Here is a 12,768-nt window from a genome sequence, read left to right as displayed (position 1 = left end):
AAGGCTTAATAGGGGGCTCAGTGAATATGATGAATTAACTGATTGACAGCTCAGATGTCCCTAATATCTATTTTGGTCTCAGGGGTGAGGAGAGATTTGGAGGATGGTTTGGTGGAGGAGGGTTGACACACTGGGTCCCTTCTTCTTCAAAGCTGTTGTGTATATTTGGGTTTACAGGGAGCCTGATAGTTGTGGGTGTGTGTAGACCCAGACTTCAGACGATCAGGACATTTCTTGAAGGAACCAGTGTGGGGCAGGGGAGGGAAAGAGGGTTCTTCAGCCTGAGTTATCTGGATAATCAATCAATCAAACTTGACTGTTGTGTGACTTTGGACAAATCTCTTAACTCCTCTCTGCCTCAGTTACCTCATCTGTAAAATTGGGATGAAGACTGTGAATCCCATGTGGAACATGGGTTGTTTCCAACCCGATTAGCTTGTATCTATCCCAGGGCTTAATACAGTGCCTGGCACATAATAAGCATTTGACAAACACTGTAAAAAAATTGATCAAACAACGACATTTATTGAGTACTTACTGTGTACAAAAAGTACATTTTGGGGGAGTACAATACAGTAGAGGTGGTAGATACGATCCCAGTTCACAAGGACTTTACAAACTAGTGAGGAAGAGAGACATGAAAATAAATTACAGGTAGGGAAAGGTTCGGACCAGAAGAAAATCCAATGGCTCATCTACACAGATCAAATGAAGTGAATCAGAGAGATCTAGAAGATGATGACAGTAGTTGAGAAGCAGCATGGTACAGTGGATAGAGCACGAGCCTGGGAGTCAGAAGGTCATGAGTTCTAACTCTGAGCTCCGCCACTTGTCTGCTGTGTGATTTTAGGCAAGTCGCTTTGCTTCTCTGGGCCTCAGTGACCTCATCTGTAAAATGGGGATGGAGACTGTGAGCCCCACAAGGGACAGGGACTGCATCTAACTTAAATTTGCTTATATCCACTCCAGCACTTAGTACAGTGCCTGGCACATAGTAAACGCTTAACACATACCACAAGTATTGTTACTAGTGGCAAGAACTCTGACCCATCCTCCCATACGTACCCCAGAGTTCCACTGGTCCAGGGAGGGGGCGGGCCTCAGCCTTTGAAGTGGGGCCAGGTTTTGATGATGTCATGGGTGGCTCGGCCAGGGGAGATGGAGTTGATGACGTCACTGTGGGCCACCAGGAGGTAGTTGGGGTCCAAGTAGTCTCGGTCCACTGAGCAGCGGATCAGTCGCTGGGCGGCCATCAGCGCAGCCGCGTTGGGAGGTTTGTCTGCGGGTGGGCGAGGGGGCGGAGTAGGGGTCGGGGTCGTGGGCAGGGAGGGCGGGCTGACCGTCCCCGGGGACCTCCCGCTCCCCCACCTCACACCCTTTGTCATCTTCATGTTCTCTTAGTATTCTATTTCATCTCTCTTTTTCACGGTTTTGTGAAGCACTTTTTTATGGTATCTGTTAAGCACTTACCATGTGCCAGGCACAGTACTAAGCACTGGGTGGATACAAGCTCATCAGATTGGACACAATCTTTGTCCCACGTGGGGCTCACATTCTTCATCCCCATTGTACAAATGAGGCAACTGAGTCACAGAGAAGTGAAGTGACTTGGCTGGGAGTCAGAAGGACCTGGGTTCCAATTACGGCTCTGCCACTTGTCTGCTGTGTGACCTGGGGCAAGTCATCATCCCCCTCTCCAGACTGTAAGCTCACTGTGGACAGGGAGTGTGTCTGTTTATTGTTGTATTTTCCCAAGCACTCAGTACAGTGCTTTGCACACAGTAAACATTTAACAAATACGATTGAATACTAATACTACTCCTGGAGAAGCAGTATGATGTAGTGGACAGGGCCTGGACCTGGGAGTCAGAAGGTCATGTGTTCTAATCCCGGCTCCACCACTTGTCTGCGGTGTGACCTTGGGCAAATCACTTTACTTCTCTGGGCCTCAGATACCTCATCTGCAAAATGAGGATTGAGACTCTGTGCTCCACATGGGAAGGGGACTGTGTCCTAACTGTTTTTCTTTTATCCACCCCAGCGCTTAGTTCAGGATCTGGCACATAGTAAACACTTAACAAATGCCATCACTATTAATATTACTGTTCTTACATATGGTTAGTTTGGCTCTCTGCCTCTCTCCAGTGGCCTGGAGGAGTTAAAGTGTCTAAACCCTGAGGTTACTCAATTCCAACAAGGTCAGATGACTGGTTCCTCAGGGAATTTCCAAACATGGCTCTGGCCCCACACACTCACCTTCGAACAGGCCCAGGAAGGCGACTCCCAGGGCGATATCATTGTACCCATAGGTGTGGGCTCCCTCTGTGTCCCAGCCCACGCCCTCATACACGTTGCCGTCTTCCCCGACCAAGAAACTGGAGAGAGGGAGGGAAGACAATCGGTGAGGGGGGCATTGCCTCAAACATCCTCCCTTAGGGCCCACCACCCTCCCCGTCTCTACCTCCAGAGGCAGCATGGCCTAGTGAAAAGTGTCTAGTGCCCTCAAATCCGACAGTTACTCTCCCCTCCTTCGAAGCCTTTCTGAAGACCCATCTCCTTCAGGAGGTCTTCCCCATGTATCTGCTTATTCTTGTACTATACTCTCCCAAGTGCTCAGTAGAGTGCTCTGCACACAGTAAGTGTTCAATAAATATGACTGAACGAATGAATGAATGGAAAGAGCCCAGGAATGGAGAGTCAGGAGACCAAGGACCGAGTCCCAGCTGCATCAGTTGTACCCTCTGTAGCCCTGGGCAAGTCTCCACACCTCTCTAGGCCTCAGTTTCCTTCTCTGTACAATGGGGGTAGGATATCTATTTATTTATATTCATGTATGTATCCCTCTCTAGTCTGTAAACTCATGGTGGGCAGTAATGTGAGTTTTTTCTGTTACATTGTACTATCCCAAAGGGCTTAGTACAATGATGTGCACACAGGAAGTGCTCAACGATTGAATAACTGAACCAAAGTACTTGTTAAGTGCTTACTATGTGTCAGAAAACTTTCTCACTACTGGGGTAGGTACAAGTTAATTAGGTTGGGCACAGTCCCTGTTCCGGGTGGGGCTCTCAGTCTTAAGTAGGAGGGAGAACAGGTATTGAATCCCCATTTTACATTTGAGGAAACTGAGGCCCAGAGAAGTGCCCAAAGTCACACATCAAGCAATTGGCAGAGTCAATCATATTTATTGAGCTCTTACTGTGTGCAGAGCACTATACTTAGAGCTTGGGAGAGCACAATACAACAATAAAACAGACACATTCCCTGCCCACAACGAACTAGAACAATTGGCAGAGCTGTGATTAGAAACCAGTTCCTCTGACTCCCAGACCAGCACTCTCTCCACTAGGCCACACTGCTTGTCCGTCCTAGGCGCTCGCCGGAGCCCGCCCTCCCTGCCCCCCGGCTCTTACTTGTATCCCACGTCACAGAACTTCCTGCCATTCACGTGGAAGTCCTGGATGCCGCGGACCAGCTCCTTGCAACTGTCCAGCTCCGTGCATGGCTGCCCGGCCGTGTGAATGATGATGACGTATTTGGCCGGACGATCCAGCTTGCGGCAGTTGGCCATGGACCCCTTAGCGCCCCAGTCTGCCCGGGGAATGATCGTGGGGCAGCCTAGGACTGGAGTTAGGGGAGGTGGAGGGGGAAGCATTCAGAAGGGCTGGGCCTGCACCTGCCAAGGATCCAGGTTTTCTGGACTGCAGGAACATGTAACCCCAGCCACGGGGAGGGGGGTTGGGGGGTTGGGGGACACTCTTGCCTCATCATCGGGCTCTCGTTGCATGGTACCCATAAGGAAAGAGAGGCAGAGTCTACGGGGATGGAAGATACCTGGCACTCATCCTCCAGAGACCTCCAGCCCTTCGTCCCGCCCCCACCCTGCCACCGCCCTGTGAAGTTTCTGGACAGAGAACATCGAAGTGGCATTCCGGGGAGAAGCTGACCATCAAATCAGGACTGGAGTCAATCGGGAGATCCCGAATCCCACGATCGCCCTCAAACCCCTCTAACCCAACCCCAAAGCTTAGCTCTGATTCCCTTTGAGGATACACCCCTTCATCCCTCTCACAGACCCTCTCCCTACTCTCCTACTCCAACCCAGGCTGCACACTTTGCTCCTCTAATGCCAACCTTCTGACCGTATCTTGATCTCGTCTATCTCTCCTTTGACCTCTCGCTCATGTCCTGCCTCTGGCCTGGAACGCCCTCCCTCCTCATATCTGACAATGACCCTCCCCTCTTCAAAACTTTATTGAAGGCCCAGCTCCTTCAAGAGGCCTTCCCCGACAAAGTCCTCTTTTCCCACTCCCTTCTAGGTTGCCCTAACTTGCTCCCTTTATTCATCCCCCCTCCCAGCCCCACAAAACGTATGTCCATATCTGTCATTTGTTTATTTATATTAATGCCTGTGTCCCCTTCTAGACTGTCAGGTCACTGTGGTCAGGCAGTGCATTATATTATTTTATTGTACTCTCCCAAACACCTAGTACTGTGCTCTACACACAGTAAACGCTCAATAAATATGAGTGACTGACTGATCGACCCCAAACCCCCATCTGAATGAATCAGGGATGGCGGTCTGAATCCCATGGATAATTTGCTCACGTAGCCCTGGCCCTTGCGATAGCAACCCACCCCAGTCTAGTGGCTCCCGGCTCGTTACCTCCTGAGGGGGTCGAGCCAGGGGCCTGCAGACAATCTTCTCCTCGGAAAAGAAAAGGTTGAATGTAGTTGGGAGAAAGATGACGCTTTTGGACCGCGAAGCTGATCAGATGCTGGGCAGACGCCAGAGCTGCTTGGGAAGGAGCTCGGTCTAGAAGAGAAAAACCAGAGGGAAGGAGGCCTCCTGCTCGGAATTGGAGTGGTGAATGACTCCAACAGGCCTTTCCTGACTAAACCCTCATTTCCTCTTCTCCCACTCCCTCCTGCATCGCTCTTTTTTCCTTTATTCATCCCCCTTCCCAGCCCCACAGCACTTATGTCCATATCTGTCATTTATTTATGTTTTTATTCCTTTATATTAATAGCTGTCTTCCAGTCTAGATTGTAAGCTCAATGTGGGCAAGGAATGTGTCTGTTTATTGTTAAATTTACTATCCCAAGCGCTTAGTACAGTGCTTTGCACACAGTAAGCATTCATTATATACAACTGAATGAATGATTTCAATAAAGCCATTTTTTAATGGTATTTGTTAAGCGCTTACTATATGCCAAGCACTGCACTAAGCGCTGGGGTAAATACAAGATCACCAGGTTGGACACAGTCCATTCCCTCTAAGGGGCTCACAGTCTTAGTTCCCATTTTACAGATGATGTAACTGAGGCACAGAAAAGCAAAGTGACTCATCAAAGGTCACACAGCAGACAGGGAACAGAGTGGGATTAAGCCCATGCTCTTTCCACTAGGCCACACTGCTTCTCTACTAGGTCATGCTACATTTATTTCAAACAGTTTAGTAAGGAAGGGGGGTTGTCAGCCCCAAAGTACAGTGTCTTTTTTTTCATTCCCCCACCTGGTTGAAATGTTTCTTTCCTCCAGAAAACATCACTCAGCTGTAAAAACTGATATATCTGTCTCCCTCTCTAGACTGCAAGCTCACTGTGGGCAGGGAATGTGTCTGCTAACTCTGTTGTATTGCACTCTCCCAAGGGCTTAGTGCAGTGCTCTCCACATAGGAAGTGCTCAGTAAATGCCATCAAATGACTGAAGTTGCTGGGGGTGGTTTTCCCTTTCCATTCACTGAGGAAAAAGAGAATTTATTGTGGAGGTTATAAAAGACCCACCTGTTACTGTGGTTAAAACTTTCCAGGACATAGTGAAATACCTTCCGGCAGTCAGGTAATAGTTCTGCACCGGCAAATTATCCAGATAATTCAAATCACCAGAAAACAATCCCATCATTATCTGAGAGTCCTAACAATAATAATAATAACTGTGGTATTTATTAAGGATTTACTCTATGTCAAGCACTGTTCTAAGCACTGGGGTAGATATAAGGTAATCAGGTTGGACACGGTCCCTGTCCCACATGGAGCTCAGTCTTAATCCCCTTTTTCCAGGCGAGGTAACTGAGACACAGAGAAGTTGAGTGACTTGCCTAGGGTTACGCAGCATAGATATGGCAGAGCCAGAATTAGAACCCATGTCTTCTGACTCCCACGCCCGTGATCTTTGCACCAGGCCTTGCTGTTTTACTCATAAACAAGAGAACCAGAGACTCTCTTAGAGGTTTCTAATTGGGATTTTGAAAGGGGAGGTAGGGAGTCTCTGGATATTTCACGTGTAGACCCAGCCTTTCCATGGTTTAATGGCTGAGTGGATAGAGCCCGGGCCTGGTAATCAGAAGGACCTGGGTTCTAATCCCAGCTCCACCTCTTGTCTGCTATGTGACCTCGGGCAAGTCACTTTGCTTCCCCGGGCCTCTATTACCTCATTTGTAAAATGGGGATTAAGACTGTGAGCCCCAGATGGGACAGGGACCGTGTCCAACCCGATTACCTTACAACTATCCCAGCACTTAATACAGTACTTGACACATAGTAAGCGTTGAACAAGTACCCTCATTTATTTTATTTATTTTAACTTCCCCAGGCCTCAGTTACCTCATCTGTAAAATGGATATTAAGACTGTGAGCCCCATGTGGGAGAGGGTCTGAATGCAACCTGATTACCTCATATCTACCCCAGCGCTTAGTACGGTGCTTGGCACATCGGTAAGTGCTTAACAAGTACTATTATTATTATTATAATGATGGTATTTGTTAAGCACTCACTTTGTGCCACTCTACTAAGCACTGGAGTGGATATAAGCAAATGGAGTCGGACACATTATTATTATTATTATTATTATTATTATCTCCTCAAATGAATTATCAGGATTTCCAGTCACAGGAGTATGGTCTGCCTTGTGGTGGGTGGAGTGGTTTCCCCTGGCAATTTCTCCTGGTGTTCCAGGCCCCAGGGGAACACAGCATGGAGAACATAGTGGCAATCCTCATATTACCTGTCATGTTGGTGAAGAATGCGAAGCCAAGCGCCACCTCATTGTACCCTGCGGTGTGGTGGCCTTGGACGGTCCATCCCGTCCCCTCAAACACCTCGCCCGACTCCATGATCAGAAAGCTGAAAGTTCCAGAGAGAAATTCAACCAACTCACCCTGCTTCGCTATGGGGAGGGGGAGAATGAGGAGGAGGAATCGAGGGAGGAGAAGGGAAAGGAGTGGGGAGGAGGGGATGATGAAAAGAGGAGTGGGAGGAGGGGGGAAGAGGAGCTGGAGGAGGAGAGGAAAGAGAATGGAGAGGAAAAAAAGGGGGAGAGAAAATGGGGAGAAGGATCAATCATTCATTCATTCAATCATATTTATTGAGTACTTTGTGCAGAGCACTATACTGAGCACTTGGGAAAGTACAATACAGCAATAAACAATGACATTCCCTGTCCACAAGGAGCTTACAGTCTACAATCAACCAATCATATTTACTGAGCGCTAACTGTATGCAGAGCACTGTAATAAGCCCTCCGGAGAGTACAATAGCAGCAGCATGGCATGGTGGGTAGAGCACAGACTTGGGTGTCTGAAGGTCCTGGGTTCTAATACCGGCTCTGCAGCTTGTTTGCTGTGTGACCTTGGGCAGTCACTTAAATTTTTTGTGTCTCAGTTACCTCATCTGAAAAATGGAGATCAAGAGTGTGAGCCCTAAGTGAGACAGGGACTGTGTCCAACCCGATTTGCTGTATCTACTCCAGTGCTTGGTACAGTAGCTGGCACAGAGTAAACGCTTAACAAGTACCATAAAAAGAAAAAAAGAGGAAATGAGAGCCTAGTTGGGAAGACCTCTTGGAGGACACATGCCTTTAATAAGATTTTGAAGGTGGGGAGAACGACAGCCTTTCGAAAATGAAGAGGGAGGGCTTTCCAGGCCAGAGGCAGGACATGGGCGAGAGGTCAGTGGCAAGATAGATGAGATGGAAGTACAGTGAGAAGGTTAACATTTGAGGAATGAGGTGTGCAGGCTGGGCTATAGTAGGAGGGAGGAGGGAGAGGAGAGGGAAGAGAATGGGAATGGGGAAAAGGGGAAGGATGGAAACAGGAGGAGCTGAGGAGAGGGAAAAGCAGAAGGAAGAAGTGTGGAGGATGAATGGGGAGACAGGAAGGAGAGGGAAGAGACAAGGGAGGAGGAAGGGAGGCCAGAGGAGGAGCTGAGGAGGGGGGAGAGTAGGAGGAAGAAGAGTGGGGGATGAGGTGAGGGGGAGAGGGGCAAAGAGGGGGGTCCCCTCACTTGTAAGCGATGTCACACCAGCCGTTGGTGAGGGTATGGTGGTCTTGAAGCTGGCGCAGACACCAACTGCTCCCCTGTGCTCCACAATCCGTCCCAGCAATGTGATGAACGAGCAGGTAAGGAGTGGGGGTCTTCAGTGGCGCTGTGCAACGGGGGGCTTGGGCCCCCCACTCTGCTCGGGGGGTTATCGTGGGGGGGTCTGAGAGGGAGGGGGAGAGGGAGGGACTATAACCCCCCCCAAACACACACACCTAAAATACCTGCCCCACCCCCAGTGATGAGGAATGCACTTAGCAGGGGTCGATGGGGGGAAAGAGGAAGTGTGAGGAGGGGATAGCTTGGTATAGACACACTCCAGGGACCGCACACTCAGCCACCTCACCCTGGAAGACGTCCCGGAAGCAGCCTAGCAGGGTCTCGAACCTCGCCAAAGTGTCCGTGGCATTGGGGTGGGCCGTGGAGGGCTGGGGGGCATGGCTGGTCATTGCTGGGGGGACGGAAGCTGCAAAAGAGAGTCAGAACTTCATCCAGCCTTACCCACACCCCCGTCATGACCACATACCCTGGGATCCTACCATATTCGAAGCACATAGATGGCATCAGCCATATTTCCCAGTTTATATGATGACTTTTCCACATTCATGATGCACTTAATAATAGCAATAATAAAAGTAATAATAATTGTATTTGTTAGTAATAATAATAATTGTGATATCTGTTAAGCGCTTACTATGTGCCAGGCACTGTACTAAGTGCCAGGGTGGATTCAAGCAACTTGTGTTGGACACAGTCCCTGTCCCATGAGGGGCTCACAGTCTCAATCCCCATTTTAGAGATGAGGGAACTGAGGCACAGAAAAGTTAAGTGACTTGCCCAAGGTCACACAGCAGACAAGCGGCAGAGTCAGGATTAGAACCCACGACCTTCTGACTCCCAGGTCTGTGCTCTATCCACCCCTGCTGCTTCTCAGGACTTGTGTAGAGATGTAACATTAATTGTACATTAAGTTGTTTAAGCTGATTCCACTTTTTGAAAATTTTTTTTTTGTTTTCTGTTCATCTCCTTGCTGGCAGAGATGGTATTTTGGGCTTTTGTTGTACTTTCCTAAATCAATCAGTTGTATTTATTGAGTGCTTACTATGAGTGGAAAGAGCATGGGCCTGGGAGTCAGAGGACCCGGTTCCAATTCTGGCTCCACCAGTTGTCTTCTGTGTGACTTTGAGTAAATCACTTCACTTCTCTGTGCCTCAGTTATCTCGGCTGCCAAATGGGGATTGGGTCCAACCTGATTAGTTTGTATCTTTCCAAGCACTTAGTACAGTGTCTGGCAGTCAGTCAATCATATTTATTGAGAGCTTACTGTGTGTTGAGCTCTGTAGTAAATACTTGGGAGAGTACAATACAATAATAAACAGACACATTCCCTGTCCACAACAAACTTACAGTCTAGAGGCTGCACATAGGAAGTGGTTAACAAAGACCATTTAACTACATCTACTAGATTTGCTGGATTATACAATGCATGTTCCTGTATTTCCCTCCTTTACTCACCACATCGTCCCAAAGCACCCGCCGTATTTATCAGTTTATACCACACACCTCCCCTGTCATTTTCTCCCACTCGTGACCTTATCCTACTCCATCTGACCTCAATCTCCTTTAAGAAGACTTCCAGTTTGACTACTCCTTCCCTCTCCCCAAAGTAGTTAAACAAATCCCCTCTAAAGTTAACTCACCACTGAACCGCACTCCCACAGCCAGTAGGAACACCACCAGCCTCAGCATTGTGTGCGTGGATGCAAGACAGTCCCTGAAAAAATACAACCGGGTATCTTCAGCGGGAGGAAGAGGAGATCAGCCTTCCAGGACTGAAACATCTACAAGGATTTGTGTATCAAGGGCTCCGGTTTTTCCGAGCTCTGGGAAAGGAATGGCAATTTTGGTTCCTCTTAAGAAAATACCAACCCTCAAAGTGATTAATTGAATCGTTAGGAAGCATCTGCAGAACCAAAAATTTAGAAGAAAGGACAACGGTCAAATCCATATGATCCTTTGTAGCTGCCTAGACTGAGGGGAGAGCAGTGTGGCTTAGTGGAATGAGACCACACCCGGGACTCAGAGGACCTGGGTTCTAAACCCAGCTCCACCATATGCCTCCTGTATGACTTTGGGCAAGTCACTTAACTTCTCTGTGCCTCAATTACCTCATATGAAAATGGAGATTCAATACCTGTCCTCCCTCCTACTTAGATTATGAGCCCTTTATGGGACAGGGACCATCTGACCTGACCGTGCTGTTTCCATACTGTACTAAGGGCTGGGGGGGGGGGGGTATGAGCCAATCAGGTTGGACACAGTCCCTGTCCCATGTGGGGCTCACAATCTGAATCCCCATTTTACACATGAGGCAACTGAGGCACAGAAAAGTTTAGTGATTTGCTCAAGGTCACTCTCTCAAGCACTTAATATAATGCTCTATACATAGTAAGTGCCCAATAAATATGATTGATTGATTGACTGATTGATTGAAGCCCAGCCCAGAGGAAAGGCTGATTCCCATCTGATAAAATCATGGACCTCTTCATTGGACAGTGAGGATAATCTACTCTGGAGGCTGCTTGCCTTGCGGATAACACAGTTTGGATCTTCCATCGGTGCTTTCTCTGCTAACTGAATTGGCAGAGTGTGTCTGTTTACTGTTGTATTCTCCCAAGCGCTTAGTACAGTGCTCTGCACACAGTAAGCACTCAATAAATACTATTGCATGAATGCATGAAGGGCAAAAGGTGGATTATTCACAGAGTTAACTGTTTCTCATGGTTTTTCCCCTCATAAAGGCTTGGAAGCTCTCAGGTACCTCCTGGGGAATACTCCAGGTTGAAAATTGGGGAGCCCCTCTCTTTCTTCTCACTAACTGAGAAGCAGGATTGCCTAATGAATAGAACACCTGTCTGGGAGTCAGAAGGACGTGGGATTAGAACTCCTCCACTTGTCTGCTATTTGACCTTGAACAAGTCACTTAACTTCTCTGGGCCTCAGTTCCCTCACCTGCAAAATGGGGATTAAGACTGTGAGCTCCATGCGGGACAAGGACTGTGTCCAACCCAACTGTATCCACCCCAGTACTTGTACAGGGCCTGGCACATAGTAAGCACTCAACAAATAGCTTTGCTTCACTTGTATCTTTGCCAGTGTCTGGCACGTATTAAGCTCCAAACAAGTTATTATTACTAAAAGCCATCTAGTAGTTTTTGATTCATAGCGACTCCATGGATGTACTTTCTCCAGAACATCCTGTCCTCTGCCATAATCCACAACCTTTCTAATGGTTCTTCGGTTATCATTGTTATGGTCTCTCTCCCTCTACCTGTCAGCCTGCCTCTTCCACGTTTTCCCTGGACTTTTTCTAGCATTAGTGCCTTCTTCAAAGCATTAGTCCTCTTGATTATGTGTCCAAAATATGCTAATCTAAGTCGAGTCATTTGGCCTTCCAAAGACCACTTTGGTTTAATTTGCTCTAAAACCCATTTATTTGTCTAAAACAAATACCATTAAAAAAGAAAGAGTTGATCCTCTGGCTTTGAAGGGAATCTCGGAGAGGAGGAAGGTTCCATCCACGATCCCTCTCTGCCCACCTGGAGCTCAGGTAGCCTTCCTTTCCCCTCCCCCATCCCTTGTCGCCTGTCCCCCCATCCCAGGCTCAGTTGTCTCCCGGACCAGAGGGTGGAAGGGGCTGAGTACCTGCAATGGAGGAGGGGTCTTGGACCCTACGCTATCTCTGCGGCTGGAGCTGCTGGCTCGGATGGTGGACCCGTGGAGGCTCCAGGCCCCTGGAGGAGGGAGGAAAGTCAGGGGGAGGGAAATTCCCAGCTGTGTCTGTGACTCCTCCCCACTGGGAAACCAAACAGTGAAACTGGGAGAGGCCCGGCCTGCTTAAACTTGCCTGGCTGGATCAGTGTGTATGAGTGTGGGGGGGGGGGAAAGGGTCTGGGGGGGCTTTGTACCATAAAGGATAATGGGGGAGGGGAACGGGGAAAGAGAACCCCCTTGCAGTCCTTCGGACTTGGAGGTTTCAACTCGAGCCCAGTTAATCAATCAACACATCAATCAATCTATGGTATTTATTGAGCCCTCATTCATTCATTCATTCATTCATTCATTCATTCATTCAATCGTATTTATCCTGGCTCCTTTCCCCTACTTGGTCTCCTTTCTGCATTGCCTATGCACTTCAGTCTGTAGCCTTTGGATATCTGATATTCAACCCACACCCAATACCACAGCATTTGCATACATATCTTTAAATTATGTATTATAAATGATCTATTTACTCATATTAATGTCTGTCTCATATTATCGTCTGTTATGGTCAGGGAACATGCCTAATTCTGTTGTATTGTACTCTCCCAAGCACAGAGTACGTGCTCTGAACCTAGTAAGCTCTCAATAAGTACGACTGATACATTACTATCGGTATCATCCTA

At 48.1% G+C, this 12,768-nt stretch overlaps 1 protein-coding gene across 1 annotated transcript; it reads right to left on the bottom strand.

Moving 5' to 3' along the window:
• Positions 1-500: 500 nt before the first annotated feature.
• Positions 501-12,095, bottom strand: LOC114808147 (peptidoglycan recognition protein 3-like). Its single transcript, XM_029055863.2, has 10 exons — positions 12,026-12,095; positions 10,021-10,094; positions 8,667-8,786; positions 8,285-8,483; positions 7,008-7,126; positions 4,667-4,816; positions 3,414-3,624; positions 2,257-2,375; positions 1,066-1,279; positions 501-888 (listed from the first exon to the last, which is right to left on the bottom strand). The coding sequence occupies exons 2-9, from the start codon at positions 10,067-10,069 to the stop codon at positions 1,101-1,103; spliced, it is 1,146 nt and encodes a 381-aa protein (XP_028911696.1). The 5' UTR covers positions 10,070-10,094; positions 12,026-12,095; the 3' UTR covers positions 501-888; positions 1,066-1,100.
• Between the last annotated feature and the right edge of the window lie 673 nt (positions 12,096-12,768).

The sequence above is a fragment of the Ornithorhynchus anatinus genome, chromosome X5, assembly GCF_004115215.2.
Source record: "Ornithorhynchus anatinus isolate Pmale09 chromosome X5, mOrnAna1.pri.v4, whole genome shotgun sequence".
Taxonomy (NCBI): Eukaryota; Metazoa; Chordata; class Mammalia; order Monotremata; family Ornithorhynchidae; genus Ornithorhynchus; species Ornithorhynchus anatinus.
The sequence above is the reverse complement of the archived record's forward strand: the minus strand, read 5'-3'. Positions and strand labels throughout refer to the sequence as shown.